At 35.4% G+C, this 20,744-nt stretch overlaps 2 protein-coding genes across 2 annotated transcripts in view; both read left to right on the top strand.

Moving 5' to 3' along the window:
* LOC121727667 (O-acyltransferase like protein-like) overlaps positions 1-2,781 on the top strand; it is a 45,455-nt gene extending 42,674 nt beyond the window's left edge. The window contains exons 10-13 of the mRNA XM_042115631.1: positions 39-189; positions 802-979; positions 1,676-1,818; positions 2,530-2,781. Of these exons, the coding sequence (XP_041971565.1) occupies positions 39-189; positions 802-979; positions 1,676-1,818; positions 2,530-2,637 (580 nt within the window). The 3' untranslated portion in view covers positions 2,638-2,781. The remainder of the gene's footprint in view (positions 1-38; positions 190-801; positions 980-1,675; positions 1,819-2,529) is intronic.
* A 6,810-nt stretch (positions 2,782-9,591) lies between these two features.
* Positions 9,592-20,744, top strand: part of LOC121727668 (nose resistant to fluoxetine protein 6-like) — a 42,928-nt gene continuing 31,775 nt past the window's right edge. Inside the window, exons 1-2 of the mRNA XM_042115632.1 lie at positions 9,592-9,628; positions 17,193-17,329. Of these exons, the coding sequence (XP_041971566.1) occupies positions 17,210-17,329 (120 nt within the window). The 5' untranslated portion in view covers positions 9,592-9,628; positions 17,193-17,209. The remainder of the gene's footprint in view (positions 9,629-17,192; positions 17,330-20,744) is intronic.

Genomic DNA, 20,744 nt, shown 5'->3' with positions numbered 1-20,744 from the left:
ACTTTCTCTAATAACTCACGTTTAATCTTTTCCTCCAGAAACATCCGCAGCCTCTTCACGAAGGTGGAGTCCTTCAGCGCGTACTACATCAAGCCGTGGGGCAGTCTCCCTGCGTGCTTCATGGGGCTCCTGCTGGCGCACATACACAACTACGTACAGGAGACCGACTACCCCATCACCAAACATAGGGTATGCTATCCCATCCATTTAAAAATAACAATTTTATAGTAACATTCTCATAAGTAACAATTTGAATTTCTCAAGGTTTTGAAATTTACCACCTTCGTCAAATTGTTTTATATTTTTCATATTCTTTCAATTTGATCCTTTAGCTATCAATATCATTTCTCTTCTTGCTACTATTTAGAGCATATTATAGTGTCAATATGGACCTACATGGCCGTGTTTATTTTCATAAATATACGCTACGTCAAACATACGCTAGCTAGGAGCTTATAGTGCCCTGTGGATCCAATATAATAATGGGTTTCGGGCACTGGTGGGGCTGCCGCGATTCTGTAGCACGTCAGGGATGTTGGCGGATGCTGAAGTGGACGGCTTTGCAGCAATAATGCGAAAAAGATCTGCATCCCTGATGAGTAGAGTACGCGGCAGCTTCAACAGTTTTTATGCATTTATTGTATATTATGTAATTTTCTATTTATAATAATATGGACTATACTTTGTCTGAAATAAACGATTTGAATTGAAATTGAATTGATAATATATTTGGTACTTCTTCGTTATATTTTTCTATCCTTGTGTTTTTCTATTCTTTTTTATCGTTGTCTTTTATTTCAGTTCCTTACTTTTGTATACCATTTGATGGCCCCGCTCTGCCTCGGCTGGATCTGCCTGGGCAACCTGCTGGTGGAGTACAAGTCGCCGCTGTTCACCGCCATCTACCTAGGTCTGGAGAGGCCCGTCTTCGCATTCCTCGCTTGCATCTTCATACTTTACGCCTGCAATAATGTCGACAGTGAGTGTCTTATCATGAGCATCTTAACTTTAATCAATTTTATTTGCTATTATTATCTTTGCTGTTATTACTTGATAGGAAAATTTAATAACATATACTGTATATAAATTTAATAACATACACTAACATATACAAAATATATAATATAACTATTCAACATTACTGACTTTTAATAGCTCTGAGATTCGGAATGCTATCAGCTCATCTAAACTATTTGAAATTGTTGTGCCTTCTATTTATATATTAAACTATTTTATACACATACAAATGATTCAGATTAAAATTCATAATAATATTATAAATGCGAAAGTGTATCTGTCTTCTGTCTGTACCTCTTCAAGCCCAAGCCGCTGAACCGATTTTAATGAAATTTGGTATGTGAATACTTTGAGTCCCGGGAAAGGACATAGGATACTTTTTATCCCGGAAAAATGGAACCGTGCATTTTTTTCGGGATAAAAAGTATCCTATGTCCTTTCCCGGGACTCAAAGTATCTCCATGCCGAATTTCAGCAAAATCGGTTCAGTGGTTTGTGCGTGAAGAGGTAACAGACAGACAGACAGACACACTTTCGTATTTATAATATTAGTATGGACGTAGGTAGGTATATCCTAGGGCGACTTTGATGGGATATATTATCAGATAAGTCCTTCTTTAGTTTTGTCTACAGTCTACATACTACTTTCACGTTTTAGGTTACTTCCGTCGCGTGATGTCGTGGCGCGGCTGGCAGGTGTCGGGGCGGCTGATGCTGTCGGTGGTGTGCCTGCACTGGTGCATCAACATGTCCGGCGTGGCCGGCCGCCGCACGCTCACTGACTTCTCCGTCTTCTCAGTCGTAAGTAGTACTTCAAGCGATGGAAATAAATTAGTAAACAAAGTCAGGGGCTGTAGCATTCATTCTCGTCCGATTGTTTGTCTCAAAACGGTTTCGTCACAGAAATAAATCAAGATAGAACGGCGACGCGCGTCCGTTGCTAAGGAATTGCTCGTGTCAATTTTTTCTTTGCTTTTAGTTAAAACAAATAACTTACCCGTGGCAAAAAATACCTCCTTTTGACCGATTCACTTTCATACTTCTGTTTTTACAATTAGATACTGCACAATGAGACATTTTTGCACAAACGCTCCGGTGTAATCAAGTCTATTTATTTATTTAAATTGATACACCAACAACTTATTGCTGCAAAAAGTCGAGACACGTGCGCGCTGACTGAACGAACGTTCAATGAATCTTGCACGACAGAGCAAGATTGAAACGCGCGTACTCCACTCGCTTAGCCGTTCTATCTTGATTTATTTCTGTGGGTTTCGTAGTAGGCCTACAGGGTTGCCATCAAACACATTCAAGTAAAAATAATCCTTTTATCTTGAAAGTACACCAGCATGCCATATTCATTCGGAAGTATTTTAGCCAAAAGCTTTCAGACTTACTGATACTGGTGTCATTTGGCATTTTGTTTGAAAAACTCGATGCAGTAATTAGCGATGACAATTTGGTTTTCCTAGGGGCTGACAGTTGCTGACTATTTCTGACTTTTTTCTTCAGGCTGGGGAGGCGCTGTCGACGCTATGGTGGTCATACTGGCTGGCGATACCTATGACGCTGCTGCTGGAGTATCCCTTCCTCAAGACCTTCGCTGCCTTCTTCAGCTGAAGAGATGAGATATGATAGTCAGTGTGATAAGTGTAGCGGTATGAAATACCACCAAGGTTAATATACTAAGTCTGTAGAATTAAAGTGTTTCGGTTGTGACTTTGGAAGTAAGGAATGCAATAATTATTATTAAAAAAGGTTTACAAGAAGAATGACCTGGCACAGCGGATAGCAATTGCCATCCAGCGTGGGAATGCTGTCAGCTTGCTAGGCACTCTGCCAGATGGGGACGACCTGGCCATTTAGCCGATTTTTTTTCCTTTTTGCTTCGTTATCTAAGAATCACCGATCAAAATGTATGGAAATGACATAAGACGAGTATTAACGAACGCTTATGTCAATTCCATACATTTTCATCGACGATTCTATAACGAAGCGAAAACGAAAAGATTTTGGCTCACCCCCCAGGGAAAGTTTTTCTTTTTATAGTTTTATATATTCTAAGTTTGTATATATTTGTATATTTTATTTTAGGAAGAATGATGATTTTCAAGTTTCAAACTTTTGTATGTGGATAAAGTTGGAAAAGCTTTTTAATTTTTAAGAAGCTAACTAGACGAAAAAATAGCAATGTTAGATTGACGCTGTTTCTCTCTTTTAAAAAGATTGGCAAGCTATAATTTTCACTTTTTACCTTCGAAGCATTTTATAAATCTTGCCTTTATTTGGATTACATGTCCTATTTCTAATATCGCCTTCATTTAGATAATAGATGTAATATTTATTATCAACTCATACACTCCTATTGGTTTTGTATTTTCTCGGCGTTGGAAATATAAACCTACATAAAAACAAATGTGATAAATGATTATCCTTGTCTTCTGTCAATCACTCTTCTAGTAGAACTAGCAGTAGCCGTATTAGCAGAAGACAACTTTATATTTTGTTTTTATTTATCACTTCAAGATAAGTGAAATAATTACAAAGACTTATACTTGATTAGTTTAAGTTATAATTTTGTACAGGTTAGGCTTAAGTTTATTTTTAGTATTTATAATGTCAATGTGTTTGGGGTACATTCGACCAAATAGTTTTTTAGATAATTTTGAAAATAGATAGTCTCCAAAAATCTAAGATCTTGGATAGCCTAAGAAGTGTTTGGTCATTTGTATCTAAAATCTCATGTCGATGTATTGCGCTTGCCTTTTTTAGAATTACGTACTCTTGTAATATTTGAATATACAAATAAAATCTTTTTATACTTTGTCTCGTTTTTATTTCACTAATTTCTTTCTAAATGTATTTGTTTAAGTATTTATTAACACAAAGATCTGTTTTGATACAGTTTCGTCAAGGAAAAGTTTTTAAAAGCTTTATCTACAGTTCATAATTTGTTCTCAAAGTAGGCAATAGACAAAATAAGTTTGGGAACCCCTGGTCTAGATCAATAATGTATATAGGTCTACTAGTATCTGATGGCAAATTTTCAAAAAAATATCCTTGATCATTGGATTTTTTTATATTTGCATGTTTCACACACAGAATAAGCCGCTATAAGAAAAAAAGCATCAAATGATTTATGCCAATTACCCCGGTATTGTTATAGTCCATTGAATTTCTCACTTAATGCCATGAGATTCAGCGGGGCTAAAATGGTCACATTTAGCAATTCCTCTCAATCAATTCAGCAAATGAATTGTAAAAACTGTCAAAATGACAAATGTCAAATCAGTACAAAAATACAGAAATGAATTGCAAGCAGAGTTGCATTTTGCGATTTTAGAAAAATGAATCATATTATGATTCATATCATGATTCTTCAAAGTAACCATTTTAGCCCCGCTGGTAGACCTATTAGTTATGCTAGTAAAAGTAAATAATCGCATATATCAGTGTGTTGGCTGCATCGCAGACGGTTACGCGCTAAACTGGATGGCCCACGCCGCATAACCGAGAGGCCATGACATCAGCGGGCTGCGGTGTTGCGTACTAAATTATCCGAAAATTCCAAAATCCAAATATACAAAGGTAAAAAAAAGTTTTTCAGCGCTGCTACTTTCACGGTGACCTCTATACAAGGGACATATACAATCCCTAAAGTATTATCGCTTAGTTTTTTTACATTGATATTTTATACCTTGATCGTGGGAATCGGCAATCGCAGACATTGAGAGCTATGCGACAGCCGGGTGCCGCTTGGGGATTGATGGGTTAATTGTGCAGTGAAGAAATTCCTGCCCTGTGATTTGTGTGTTTCACTACAAATAGACCCCATAACCATGAGCTATTCACAGGTATTTATAAACAGGCCGTTACAATATGGCTAATGCGGCAGCGTCCATAGAGGCCGTACAGATTACGTACAGGTGGCGGCGGAAATAAAATGGCTTCTCTCATAAAAAATAACACGAATTCAGTACTGGCCGGTATTCATATTATCATAAGATGCGTTCTGTCGCGTCGCTACCCGCTGCGCTTATGGCCACACATCGCTAAACAGTCGCGAGAGTGCGGGCCCGCGGGTCGCTTGTGCAACTTTTGTTTTGGACGCTAATTACATAATAATGATTCACTATTCACGTTTCTGAACAAATGTGAGCTCGCATATTAATTCGCTAGTTATTTATAATCTTCTTTATCTTTTGAAATATTAAATAATTTATGACTTCCTGGTGCTGAAGACGCCGAACTGATTTTGATGAAAGTGGAAATACTTTGAGCCCCGAAAATAATGTACGTAGTGATACGCTCATTACGTACATTATTTTCGGGGCCTACTTTCCGCAAAAATGAATTTCTACGTAAATATACTTGGAGGTACCACAATAGACATAACTACGAGTAGTTCGACTGCAAAGAAACGGACAGGTTTCAATATCTGTCAAATTCGTCGGGTTTCACTAGGATTATGAACGGATTGTGCCTCGCGCTGGCTGATATAATTTATTTTTAAATATTTGAAATAAAGATTTCAAAATTGGATTCTGACAATTTTAATCGCGTATGTGCCAAAACACAAACAACAATACGACCAAAGAGGAACACGTCCATCGAATATGTCCTAGTTTTAAATTCGTAGGTAACAGGTTAACAACCCTAGCGACGATTTTCGTCATAATACGTCAAATTTAAAAATTTCAATATCAGTTCTAAGTCGGTATACTCTATCATTCTGTCTACTCTGGAGGTACCATCGAAGAAATTGATTCATGGCCCATAGGCAGTTGACGGACCAACGTCATTTGGTAGGATAGTGTCAAATCAATGTTAATGTTCGTCGTAATCTGTCGGCTGGGTTTGACTTAACACGACGAAATTACTAACGTCCGCACCATAAAGTTAATATACCTAGCGGAATAGAGCAACAATCTCGAGCTGTCAAACGAAACCAAAATTGGTTTTCATCTGTGTGAAAAATATGTGTACTTATACATTTACACAAGCATGATTGAACATGATTTCTATGAGATTAAATTGTCAACGTGTGGCACGTGCCGACTGGACGTCAAAAAAAGAGTGCTGCTGTCATGTATCACACGTCTCTTTTTACCACGCAGTGTTACTGATAGTGACATCTCTCTTGCTCAGGCCTTTGTTTCTCTATTCCGCTGGGTATATTAACTTTATTATATTATTATTTTTGTAGACTTATAGCAAGTACGTTATCAATTTTTTTGTATTTGAACTCAGCCAAGTACTTGGCTAGTAAGACAGCAGCTGCTTCTATTGAGCAGCTTAGTCATAATACCAACATTTAGTACCAACTTGGAAAATATTCCAAATAATGAAATTTTAATTTCGGTTCCTATTGAGCAGTGTACTAGAAGTAACGAGTTGGAATATGTTCCAACAAATTATTTAAATTAAATCATAAGACAATAGAGAATGACTCTTGCACAAATAGTTTACTTGTACAAAATCCTACCAAAAGTAACACAAGGAAAGTTAATAACAGTAATAAGCATGTATTTAACTTGGTGCATTAGAATTTACAAGGAATGGTAGGTAAAGAGCTTGAAATTGAGTTGTTTCTAAAAGAGTAATTTGTATTTCAGAACACTGGTTTAGGGAACATGAACTCATTTTCAATCTCCATGATCACCAAGTAGCAAGTTCGTTCAGTAGAAAAAACGCCATTAGAGGTGGCTCTTTGATATTAATTAGAAAAAAATTAAAATATAAGGAACGTACAGATATTGTAAGTCTCTCTATTGAACGGATAATAGAAGTGGCCTGCATAGAGTTAAGTCAGCTTATTATTATTAGCGTATACAGGCCTCCATCAGGGTTATACGATTTGTTTGAACAAACTATGGAACAAATTTTGTCAAAAGTAGTGCATCTAACAAAAAGGTGTGGAGATTTTAACAATAACATATTAAATTCAGACTCCAATACGGTTAGATTCACATCCTTGTTTAAATCGTATAACCTTTTTCATTTGTTTGATAAGCCAACTAGAGTGTGTGACACAACGGCTACTTGTATAGATAATATATTTACTAATCTCACACCCTGTATAAAAGACATGATTAATAAGCTTAGCTCTGATCACTACGGTCAGTTAGCATCTTTTGACATTAATTGTGAAAGTAAACAAAAACAAAAGTTTGTGTTTATTCCTGTAAACACAAAACGTATTGAGAAATTTAGAAGCAACATTTCATTTCATTTCATTTCATTTCATTTCATTTCATTTCATTTCATTTCATTTCATTTCATTTCATTTCATTTCATTTCATTTCATGTCATTTCATTTCATTTCATTTCATTTCATTTCATTTCATTTCATTTCATTTCATTTCATTTCATTTCATTTCATTTCATTTCATTTCATTTCATTTCATTTCATTTCATTTCATTTCATTTCATTTCATTTCATTTCATTTCATTTCATTTCATTTCATTTCATTTCATTTCATTTCATTTCATTTCATTTCATTTCATTTCATTTCATTTCATTTCATTTCATTTCATTTCATTTCATTTCATTTCATTTCATTTCATTTCATTTCATTTCATTTCATTTCATTTCATTTCATTTCATTTCATTTCATTTCATTTCATTTCATTTCATTTCATTTCATTTCATTTCATTTCATTTCATTTCATTTCATTTCATTTCATTTCATTTCATTTCATTTCATTTCATTTCATTTCATTTCATTTCATTTCATTTCATTTCATTTCATTTCATTTCATTTCATTTCATTTCATTTCACTTCATTTCATTTCATTATGGTCCGCACTCTGCCTAGGAATCAACTTCTCTGATAGTACTTTAATTACAGGACAAGTCACGAGTGTAATTCGCGTTTGCTAATTCGAGAATTTAATGTTTAATAGTTGCATTCATGTTACATCCCACTGTCTCTATCCACACTTAATAAATGCGAAAGTGTGTCTGTATGTTACTGTCACGCCCAAACCGCTGAACCGATTTTGCTGAAATTTGGTATGGTGCAATCTTATAGTTCTCTAAAAAGATATAATGTAAGGTGAAACATAAGTATCTGGAGTTGTAGGTCAATACCACAACTATCAGATCCCTGTACCCCAATTATTCTCGAATAAGGGCATCATTACAACACTCTTTATCTACAATCTGTATCATCGTGGGACATGACTTGAAAGCATATGGAGTTTTCTACATGTCTGGTAGAGACTAGAGACGAAGATTTACTAGAAACAAAGAAAAGTAGACAATGTTTTTTTATGAAAACGTGTCTTCCATATTCGGCTGATCACTACTGTGGCCTCATGGAGAGGCCGGCGTTAAAAAACGCTTTGCTTAATAATACCATAGGAGTTACAATCGTGTAACTCTTCTAGTGTATGATCCTCGTTTTCTGGTTCGTTTCACAAAAAAATTTATGAATCTTAACTCTTAAGTAACAGATCTTTAGTTGTAATGGATGATATTTAAGCATGCTATTGACATTATGTTAAAATCTTACCATTACCTAAAAATGTTTATGTCAATCGTAAATGCTGGAGGAGTGGCAAGTGCGTTTTGTCAGCGTAACGTGTAAGTGTAACAGAATTAGGCATAACCTCTTTAAATTCCACTCTTTACCTCTTACGCGGATTCATTATTTTTGTTTACAGAATGCGTGTTAAGGGTCAACCACACTCAGCCTGCAGGACGAACTTTTTTATCACTTTTCATAATATTATGTACCATATTGGTAAAGCCTGCAGGGCCTAAAACTTGCATTATATATACGCTAAATATATTCAAAGTTTTTAATAATAAGCTTATGTTATCTATTGAATTATGGAAATATGGAATACATACATACGTGGGAGAGCCATGCCTCGGCACGAATGGGCTGGCTCGACCGGATAAATACCACGTTCTCACAGAAAACCGGCGTGAAACAGCGCTTGCGCTTTGTTTCGCCGAGTGAGTAAGTTTACCGGAGGCCCAATCCCCTAACCCCTACTCTATGCCCTTCCCTACCCTCAACTATTCCCTTCCCTTCCCTTCCCTTCCCTACCCTCCTCTATTACCCTATTCCCTCTTAAAAGGCCGGCAACGCACCTGCAGCTCTTCTGATGCTGCGAGTGTCCATGGGCGACGGAAGTTGCTTTCCATCAGGTGACCCGTTTGCTCGTTTGCCCCCTTATTTCATAAAAAAAAATACAAATTAAACACTTAATACTCGGATTACAAATGCATAAAATAATATGTATTTCTATGTCAACCTCCTCATGCACAAACCGTCTATTTCCCTGTCTGTATGTTACCTTTTCACCGCCAAATTAGCAACTATTTGGTAATCTGTGGCCAAACTACTAAATCGATTTTGATTAAATTTGGTTAAGATACTTTGAGTCTGAAGAGAAAAGGACATAGGATAGATACAGCCGAAAACCTGCAAATCTTATGACTCGAACCTGCATATCGCACACACATAACCAGCACCTACCACCGCGTGAAGGGTGGTGATGCAACGGCGGTCAGTGGTCGACATGGCGGCGCGCGCGTTGGTGGTGTTTTTGGTGGTGGTGGTAGCGACGGCAGCCGCGGACATATACAATCTTACCGGTATGTTATACAATATGTGTTATGATCTTTAGTTTATAATACATAAGAGTGTTTCCAGCAAATTAATTTATAAAGATTTTTTCATGATTTACTGTGTGAAAAATAATGTAAATTTTGATTATAAAAGAAGTCAATGTGATAATCCAGAATCATAAACCACTGCTATGTTAAATTTAATCAAAATCCGTTGAAAAGATTTTGCGGGAAAAAAATTTTGCGCGAAAAAATGCGCTTGTCGTACAACTCGAAATATTTTTAAAGTCCTCTTGATGTATAACTTATGTTGATATCCATATCCTAAATACTAATAATTTTAATGCGAATGTATGTCTGTCTATTACCTCAAGAATTCTTGACAATTATTTTATTATTAATAATTTAAACATCTATACAACATAATTATAAATAAAATTGGAGTGTCTGTTTGTAATATTGAAAGAACCGTTTTTTACTAAATGCTTATTAATGTATATAGGGTACAGACACCAAAACATTTTTTTTACAATTTTTATCTGTATGTCTGTCTGTCTGTCTGTTCCGACTAATCTCTGAAATGGCTGGAGCGATTTTGACGGGACTTTTTCGGCACATAGCTGATGTAGTAAGGAATAACTTAGGCTACTTTTTAACCGACTTCCGGATTAGGATATATTTCACTTTTTTTGTAAAGGAACCCTAACAAGGTTTTTTTATTATCTTTGTTATCACATTTTGCTGACGAGGACGAAGTCGCGGGCAACAGCTAGTATTAGAATATTATTCTACTTACTTATTATTAATTTTAACAGAAAAACCGTCACAATCGCCGCTTTGTATTGTATATTGTTATTTACGAGTATTATGGTGTATTGTGTTAATATTATGAATATTGTTATGTTATGGAGACACCGCGTTAAAGTAAAAAATCGTTTTTGATTATATGTTTTGGATCGCTTGACACAAGAAATGGACCAGCAAGAATAATTTAAAAACCCCCCCTGGAAGATAAAATAAACGTCAATTTTCCTGGCAATTGGGGAATTAAAAACGTGTTACCTACCCTGCGCAAAATGTAGGTTGAAAACAAAATATTTTTCAGTCAGATTAATAAAAGTCAATTTTCATGAATTTTTATTTCAACATACCAGAATAACCATGTTCTCGAAACAGATATGGACTATGAGCTGCCCCTCTAGGTGAAATCCCGGTTACGCCCATGATAATTATAATGCTGTTCTATGGTAACATTGTTGAAATATGATCACAATACGTAAAGTATAATTAACCCATTTGAACTCTAGTATTAAGTCTCTCAGAAGTCAGAAGTTCATCTATCAGTAAAATCAGTATTAATCACAATATAATGATCGACCTCAAACATATTAATTGTTCATACAACACACGATTCTGTTTGTTTTATTCATACTTTGAAGCGAAGATAATTTGTAAATATTATGTACTTAGATAGAAAACCCTTTAGAAACACCTTTTAAAAAAACCTATTTTCGTAGAATAGTGGAACAAACTAGATATAATATGAGATAACACTTACAGTACTTTAAATTTTTTGATTGATTGAATATTGAAATCATTCGAACCTTAACCTAATTTTTACGTAGTAGAGCCATGCTTTGGCACGAATGGGCCGGCTCGTCCGGAGAAATACAGAAAACCGGCATGAAACAGAGCTTGCATTGTGTTTCGCCGATTGAGTGAGTTTACCGGAGGCCCGATTCCCTACCCTTTCCCTTTCCTACCCTCCTCTATTACCCTATTCCCTCTTAAAAGGCCGGAAACGCACCTGCAGCTCTTCTGGTGCTGCGAGTGTCCATGGGCGACGGAAGTTGCTTTCCATCAGGTGACCCGTTTGCTCGTTTGCCCCCTTATTTCATTAAAAAAAACATTCGTATAATGTCGTTTCAGTGTGGCAGACTTCGGCACGGTGTTTGTGTGCGAGCGACAAGACGATCAATTAAAAATGCATAAGTTGATAAAAAAATTGATGTATTGCATAACTTAAAAAGCTTTACCGCGGCAGCCCCCGAGTGACTCACGTATTTTTTATTTATTTTTTTTACGTTTCTAAATGCTATGTAGGACTGGGTACCTCCGAATGAGTACAAAATAAAAAGTTTACTAATAGCATTCTTGTGTCATCCGATGTTCTCTAACGTTAAAATTTCAATTAGCTAATTCTGTAATTGAATGCTTACCTAAATATTTTATTTATATAAGATTATTGCAAAATAAAATGTTGCAGAAAGTAAGAGGCTCGATTATTTTGTTTAATTTGAATAGAATAGTTTTTTTTATTGCCAGGAAATTTGTAACAATAGTTCTACAATTTTGGTACAGTGTCAAAATTTCTTCCTTGGCGTGAAAATATTGTCCAATTATTTTATATATTTGATACATAAAAAATTGAGAGGTGTCAAGGGACACCCGAATGGAACGAAATTATTTCTTATGGTCAAAAGACCACATACATACATAATATTGTACATAAAAAAAATATTTAAAAAACACCATCTACTGACGCCCAAGAATACTAACAACCCGTCGCTGTTTATTTCTCAAACAACGCCATCTACTTGATGCACAGGAATACTATCAACGCCCTCTGCCCCTACCATGCAGTTACTAATAAAAAAGTGTCGTTACAACTTTTTCAGTCTAACCCAAGGCGCAACGCGCAATAAGGAACTACGTTCCAATATTTTTTAATTCTTATTCTTTGAACATGCGTTCTTTACTTACTATTTGAAAAGATTAAATCATAATCATAATATTATAACATAACATAAAGTTTTTATTTTTTGCATTCAATATTACTATATTTTATAAGTCAGTTAAGATCGATCTTTATTAAATCTCGTCAAAAACAGCTGTTCAGCCGTTCCAGAGATTTAATTTGATATTTTATTTGATGTCAAAAAGTTGCCTAAGTTATTTTTAACTATTTAAAATGTTCACCATAAACAGATATTAGCATTTATAATTAACAACATTTAAAATTAAATAAAATTAAAATTTTTCTTGATTACGTCAAGCCAAGTCTCTTTGAGCCAAGTGGACACTCGACAGGACACGATTAACATAGACATAGTCCGACCAAAAACGTAGTTATCCATCAGCCTATAAATTAATTTCTCTGATGTTACATTATTCACGTTAGTATTTTTAAACAATACCTCATTTATAATTAAAAAATACAAGCATTATTAAAAAAATTCTTTAGCTTTTTAACCGACTTCCAAAAAACGAGGAGGTTATATATTCGGCTGTGGATATATTTTTTTTGTATGTTCGACCACTACTCCGCCGTTTGTGAACCGATTTTCAAAATTTTTGTTTTGTTATATTAGGTTTCACTCCAATTTGGCCCCATTTTCACAAAAGTGGTGATCTGATGATGGGATCCTGGAGGAATCGAGGGGACTTCTTAAAATTTGTATGAAAACATATAGTGATTTTAATTTTTTCTGAAGCATTAGAGATAAATGCTACCAAAAAGTAAGATTTCGCACCAGGTTATACCCTGGATCCGAAAGTACCCAACAGAACTTTTGAATCCTTATAGATACAGGTTCGGGGATTTCGGCGTTGTTTAAACAACAAAATCAAAATCAAAAATATTTTTATTCGGAGTAATTTTTTTACAAAAACTTTACCGAACGTCGATACTACGGTGCCTACCACCGGTTCGGGAACTAACCCGGCGAGAAGAACCGGCGTAAGAAACTTGCACGGGGCCATCTTTTACTAAAAAGATGGAAAATTACAAACATATACAGTACAACACGGTCACATTAACCTGACGCACCACTGGAATGTATATGCAAGCTTCGTAATGACGTCATCACCATGCGTCTAGTTAATTTGACTGTGTTATATAACAATATTATCACTAAGAGCTATTTACAATAGGAATTATGAAAAATATTCTAGTAGCCTATAAGAACCACCCTATTCCCAAGGTGTGTTGTCGTCGATGAAATCATTGATTTTATAATAAGCTTTAGTACACAAACGTTCTTTTACTACATTTTTAAATTTATTGATAGAGAGATTTTGAACGTTTTCTGGGATTCTAATGTACAGGCGTATACACTGGCCTTTAAAAGATTTGCTGACTTTGCCAAGTCTGATCACTGGTATTTCTAATTTGTTCTTATTTCTAGTGTTAAAACAATGATTGTCGCTTTTCTTTTTGAAATTATTTAAGTTCTTTCTTACATACAGTACGTTATCCAAGACATATTGAGATGCGACGGTCAGAATATTTATTTCCTTAAACTTTTCTCTTAAGGATTCACACGATGACATCTTATAAATAGAACGTATGGCTCGCTTCTGCAGCACGAATATTGAATTAATGTCCGCTGCATTTCCCCATAGAAGGATTCCATATGACATAATGCTGTGGAAGTAACTAAAGTAAACAAGTCGCGCTGTTTCTACATCAGTTATTTCTCTGATTTTTTTAACAGCATATGCTGCAGAACTGAGCCTATCCGCCAGATTTGCAATATGCGGACCCCACTGTAATTTACTGTCTAAAGTTATACCTAGGAAAACAGTGGTGTCCACTAATTTCATTTTCTCATCATTTAATAATACATTGGTTTGTACCTGTCTAACATTTGGCAAACTGAACTTTAAACATTTCGTTTTGTTAGAATTTAATAGTAAATTAAACCATTGTACTATTTTTAAGAGAGCACTATTTACCTCGTCGTAATTATATTGTTGTCGCTTCACATTAAAAATTAGTGAAGTGTCATCAGCAAAAAGTACTATCTCATGCTTATCTTTAACTAGATAAGGTAGGTCATTTATGTAAATGAGAAAAAGAAAGGGACCTAAAATAGATCCTTGTGGAACACCTAGCTTTATTTTACTACCATTAGACCTTTTAGAATTAACTTCAACTCTTTGCGATCTATTTGCAAGGTAAGAACTTAACAGTTTTAGGGCTGTGTCCCTTATACCATAATGATACAATTTTCTGATTAATGTAGCATGTTCAACGCAATCAAATGCTTTGGATAGGTCGCAGAAGATACCAAGTGCATCCTGCGACCCCTCCCAAGCTTCAAATATACTACATAGAAGACTGATGCCTGCATCTGTAGTGGACCTACCTTTAGTAAAGCCAAATTGATTGTTATGTAACAAATTATTACAGTTAAAGTGAACTAGTAATTGATTTAGAATTATTTTTTCAAATACTTTACTAAAAGTTGGCAAAATAGATATTGGTCTGTAGTTAGCTGGGTCAGACTTAGTCCCATCTCTGAAAGCATAAGCCAACACATCAATTTATTTTATCATCATCATCAAAATCATAATTATGCCATGGGTCATCACATTATGACCCAATTATTGATGCTTTTCGTGATATTTTGCATCGAAGCAGATGTTTTTGATGATTATTTCGCTGTTTGTGGACCGATTTTCAAAATTCTTGTGTTGTTGTATAGGGTATAATCTTGATTTTGTATAATGATTACGAAAGTGGTGAGATGATGATGGGATCTATGAGCAATCGAGGGAAATCCTTGAAATTTATCAAAAGACTCATAGTGGTTATAATGTTGTTTCTAGTAACTTAAACATAGTTATGTTACGAATAAGAGAAAGTTCATACGAAGGTGTCTCTTGGTCCAAAGGCACTGAACAGAACTCCTGAACCTTTAAAGATAAAAGTTTTTAAATTGCAGCATCGTTTAAATAACTGCAAGCATTTACCACAATTTCGCTTACAGTAACATAATGTGAATAGTTAACATTCGTAGTGGTTATTTGCGCATTATAAAATTATCTTTATAAAAAGAGTGAAATTATTATTTTTAACAAAAAATTAAAACCGACTTCCAAGATAAAAACAATAATAATATGAACTAAAAAGTATTAAATAACTCTTACTCTATAATAGTGCCTTTTTCAGAATTCACCTAAATCTCGACTATTTCTCTACATACTACAGTCTTCATTACTTTGAAGTCGGTACCAGTCCCAAAAGCTTCAGATATTCTGACATTGACTGAACTCACGATAAAATTAGCTGGTATTTAATACTTTTTAGTTCATATTATTATTGTTTTTACCTTGGAAGTCGGTTTTAATTTTTAATTAAAAATAATTTTGTATATTTTAGCCAGTTTTGTTTTCTGGGTGTTTGACACAGAGGAAAATCTGGCCATTTTTTTTGGGTTTTCGGACGTTCTTATCTTTTTTAATAATAAAATTATGAAGAAAAAGAAAACATAGGGACATGCTAATAGTGGCCATAGATATTCAGGAAAAAAATTATAACTCTAGCGGCATTATCCAGGGAGGAAACAGGGGACAACGTTTGTATGGAAAAACGCCGGTGTGGACTCCTCTTAAGCACTAACAATATGCTAGTTAACTTTAGTTGCAACAGAATAGGCTGCATGAAATAATCGGAAAATAGAATACAATACGTAGTATTATTATTTATTTACATTAATTACTGTCACCCGGGGTACACCTCCAGTTCCGTGGGCTCGTGAGAAGGACCGGTCTGACAAACGGAAATAAAATTACGAAATGTATCGCAACGTTTGAAAACATCCATGCGAAATGTTTGTAGCTGTAGATTAAGGGCTATCGTCCCACGCGAAAAACATACCATCCTCATCACCTTGATGAGTGGCAGACTTCCACAGTGCGTTTTTCGCGTAACTTTCTGCCGCGCACTGTAAAACTCTGGAATGAACTGTCACCAGCAGTATTTCCGGACCGATACGACCTGCAAACCTTCAAGAAAAGAGCGTATTCCCTCTTAAAAGGCCGGCAATGCACCTGCAGCTCTTCTGATGTTGCGAGTGTCCATGGACGACGGTAGTTGCTTACCATCAGGTGACCCGTTTGCTCGTTTGCCCCCTTATTTAATAAAAAAAAAGGGCCGATTTTAGCTGACTTAAAAAATATCCCACTGTGTAGGCAGTACCTAGGGACCTTAAGTTATGTAAGTGCATCTATACAAAGAACACAAAACCGTCCGCTTGAACGTTTGACCGAGTGACCGCTCTGTCTCTAATAGATCCCTTACGTTCGATTATTTAGATTAATATTAAAAATAAAAAATAATATGAAATTAACGCGTCACTAAGTGACATGACAGAAATTGCGATGCCATAATATGTTTAATAACATACTTATTGAATTTCTAACTGTGTCATTACTTGAATGCAAGATGTCTAGAGAATTATCCTGTTAATTTAGACAAACATAATATTTCAATGCAGACATCTTATTTCTTTGATCTGTATATGAGACAGATCTGGGGGGTTTGCCAGCACGTTTTCTTTATCGCTTCTTTATAGAATCGCCGATCAAAATAACATTTTGATCGGCGATTCTATCTACATATAAGAAGCGATAAAGAATACAATATGTTAGCTGGGGGTTCGGAAATGTAATCATAATAAGCTGCCTAGCAACAGCTAACAAATACACTGTTCTTTTTATCATTATTTTTTTTCTTTCGTTATAATGTCTTGTGGTGTATTGTTCAAAAAAGAGGAATAAAAGTTTTGATTAATTTTCCCTCCAGATGCAGAATACTACTCCATGCCGCGTCTGTTCTCGCTGGAGGAGCAGCCGGGCTGCCTGGCCACCGCCGGCGTCTACTGCCTCGGCAGCTTCGAGCTCACCGCGCCACACCACAATCCGCTCTACCGGAGACTGCAGGTGCGTGAAATACAATTCACACCTTCAAGTTACATACTAATACTTATGTATCAGATGAATCTGGGAAGTACAGTTATGTAGTTTATACTTTATAGATATATATATGTCACCGTAAGATTGTAAAAACCGCGAGATTGTAATATGACGAAGTGATGGATTGTAAACAAACAGTTTTCCGGTGATTTTAAATTAATTATTTCGTATTTAAATTAACTTCATTTGCCTGAATATTTGATGTATAACATTGAATAAAATTTTGATATATTTAAAGTGCAGTTTGAATTATAAATTAGGTTAATTTCAATAACCGAACATTCAAACAGCACCTTAAATATAATTTTTTTTTTATGTTATACATCTCATATTATTTGGCATTGAAATTATTTTAAATACGAAATAATTTATTTAAAGTCACCGGAAAACTATTTGTTTACAAACCATCACTTCGTCATATTACAATCTCGCGGTTTTTACTATCTTACGGTGACATATATACTTACAGTTAATAATAATAATAATAATAACAAATCTAGAATCTTACACGCTAATCTCACACTAGGATTCCCTGTGTCGTGGAGACCAGTCAAGTTGGAAGTACATAAACATACTAATATTGTAAATGCGAATGTGTGTATGTCTGTCTGTCATCTGTCTGTCTGTCAGCTCTTCACGCCCAAACTGCTGAACCGATTTTGTTAAAATTCGGTATAATACTTTGAGTCTAGGGAAAGGACGTGGGATACTTTTTATCTCGGAAACGTGTACAATTCCCGCGCGAAAACGAATTTTGGCGCAGCGGAGTTGCGGGCGTCATCTTGTGTAGAATAAACTTTCTTAACGTTAATTCCTTGTGTTATAAGTGGTTTAGGGGTAAGGGGGGAGATCTGACCACGCTTTCTGTGTGATCAATGAGCGAACGAATTGTAATAAGTATTTTGATAGGAAAAAACATAAATCGAAGCTTTGGTCGCGTACTTTTGTCAGGACAACTTAAAGTGGCACCAGCGGTCATTGGCCTTTCTAGTCTAGGAGCTATGTGAAAAATACTCGCACTGCATTCTGTTAACTAAAGAATAAAATTGAACTCTTGGAAAGGTATAAACATTGTTTCATCGGAAAATGTCACATAAATTAGTATTGTAGAAATATGCGTGCCCGCCACAGGAAGACCTTCCGTGCTCGGTCAGGCCGGAGCCCACGTGGTACATTTCAGTTATCTATACTTATAAAATTACATGTCCTGACTGACTGACTGACTGATTCATCTTCGCTTAGCAAAAACTGTGAAAGTTACAGCCACGAAATTTGGTGAGTAGGGTTGTTTTATTAAGTAGACACCCACTAAGGAAGGAATTTTGAAAATTTTATCCCGAAGGGGGTGAAATAAGGGTTGAAAGTTTTAATGAAAGTCCGTCATTTCTTGAGTTAGAAACATGAAAGTTTATTGACGTTTGCTTAAATAGGGTCCATTTTTACCCTTTGTATAAGGAACCACAAAAACAAAAAGAGAAAACTATCCATCTTTGTTATTTAAAGAAAATTGTAGAAAATTGTGGGTACCGCCACAGTATTATCACTCAGTTTGGTTCACCCTGTTTAAAACGTTTTGTCCAAAATTTGAAACTTTAGACCATCAAAAATATTTTGAATGCTTTTTTGCAGTCAGTACTATATTTACACTTAAGTCCTAACTCCTAATCGTCATTAGGAAACCTGTCCCTGGTCTCTCTGTGTCCTTATATAAGTGTTGTGCAAACACGGCACGGACAGTGAAAGGGCCGGCCGTAGACCCTAAGCCTAAGGACACTCCCGCCTTGACTAACAAACATATAAACAAAAACGTCCTTCATATTATTTCGTACGTTGTACTATCAGAGAAGACCTAAGTAGTTTGGTTGCGTTACGTCAAACCCAGCTGACAGATCACAATTAACATTGAATTGACATATTCGACCAAATAACGTTGGTCTGTCATTTGCATAGGAATCAACTTCCTCGATGGTTCCATCATCTTCATCATCATCAGCATATTGCAGTCCACTGCTGAACGTAGGCCTCCACTTTATACATATCACGGTGAAATTAAAAATAATAAACGAATGAAAACGTGATTAATGATTATAAATACCGATCCTGAAAATGCGTAATAAGCCCAGTCAAGCATTTGGTTTAAATATTTATTCAAAATGAAAACCGTCCTGTAACACTTTTATACGTGGGAGAGCCATGCTTCGGCACGAATGGGCCGGCTCGACCGGATAAATACCACGTTCTCACAGAAAACCGGCGTGAAACAGCGCTTGCGCTGTGTTTCGCCGAGTGAGTGAGTTTACCGGAGGCCCAATCCCCTAACCCCTACCCTATTCCCTTCCCTACCCTCAACTTTTCCCTTTCCTTCCCTACCCTCCCCTCCCCTATTACCCTATTCCCTCTTAAAAGGCCGGCAACGCACTTGCAGCTCTTCTGATGCTGCGAGTGTCCATGGGCGACGGAAGTTGCTCTCCATCAGGTGACCCGTTTGCTCGTTTGCCCCCTTATTTCATAAAAAAAAATACTTTCTACTTAAACCCTACTGCGTCTCGGGGTTTATTTCTTACGGGCTGATTTTCGAAACCTCATTTTTCGTGCTAACTAAATGTTTAATGTGATTGTTAGATCGGCTTTTTATACATTGTCGAACAGGCATTTAAATAGCTGTTATCTAACTTAGAAATTAACTACTTAAGAGTAAATAGCACACGTAACAAGGCGGTTCTAGTTTTCCCCTAAGGTGCAGCGGTAAGCGGTGTCGCAGGAAATCCTCGACACATACAAACGACATGAACGCGCGCCGCGGCCTCTTATATGTTTTTTATTTTTTTAATAATATCACGCCTTTTTTTCTTAAATGTTTGTAATTTTTAATATTTATATACTAAAATATAATATGTAATTGATTGTACTGTCAGTTCTTGGTGGAAATTCATTTTAAACACAAATAAAACAATATTACGTGCACTTTTTTCGAATAAAATATTTTTCGAAACCGGTCGTGTTTTCAGTTAAAATTGTAATAATTAATGAATATAGTGGAAAAAGGTAATATTGTGTTTTATTTGTGTTTATATTATAGTATATACTAAGAGCTACATATTGTTATACTATAAAAATTCAAAGTTAAAAATTATAATTTGACTACGAAAATTACAACCAAATATCCGACTTGACGAGGTTATTACGTTTATATTAAAACAAAGTCATTAAGAGAGAGATATATTGATTAATTTTGTACATATCAATTTTAACTGGTTGCAATAATATTATGTTAAAAATACTACTTAATAATAATAAAGTATACATTTAGAAAAATCTTAATAGCTTAACACTACGAAACAAACATTAAAAAAATATCCTTCATTTTGAAATCATTGCAATC

This window comes from Aricia agestis, chromosome 6 (assembly GCF_905147365.1).
Source record: "Aricia agestis chromosome 6, ilAriAges1.1, whole genome shotgun sequence".
NCBI classification, from domain to species: domain Eukaryota; kingdom Metazoa; phylum Arthropoda; class Insecta; order Lepidoptera; family Lycaenidae; genus Aricia; species Aricia agestis.
Note: the sequence above shows the minus strand (reverse complement) of the source record. Positions and strands in the feature narration are given on the sequence as shown.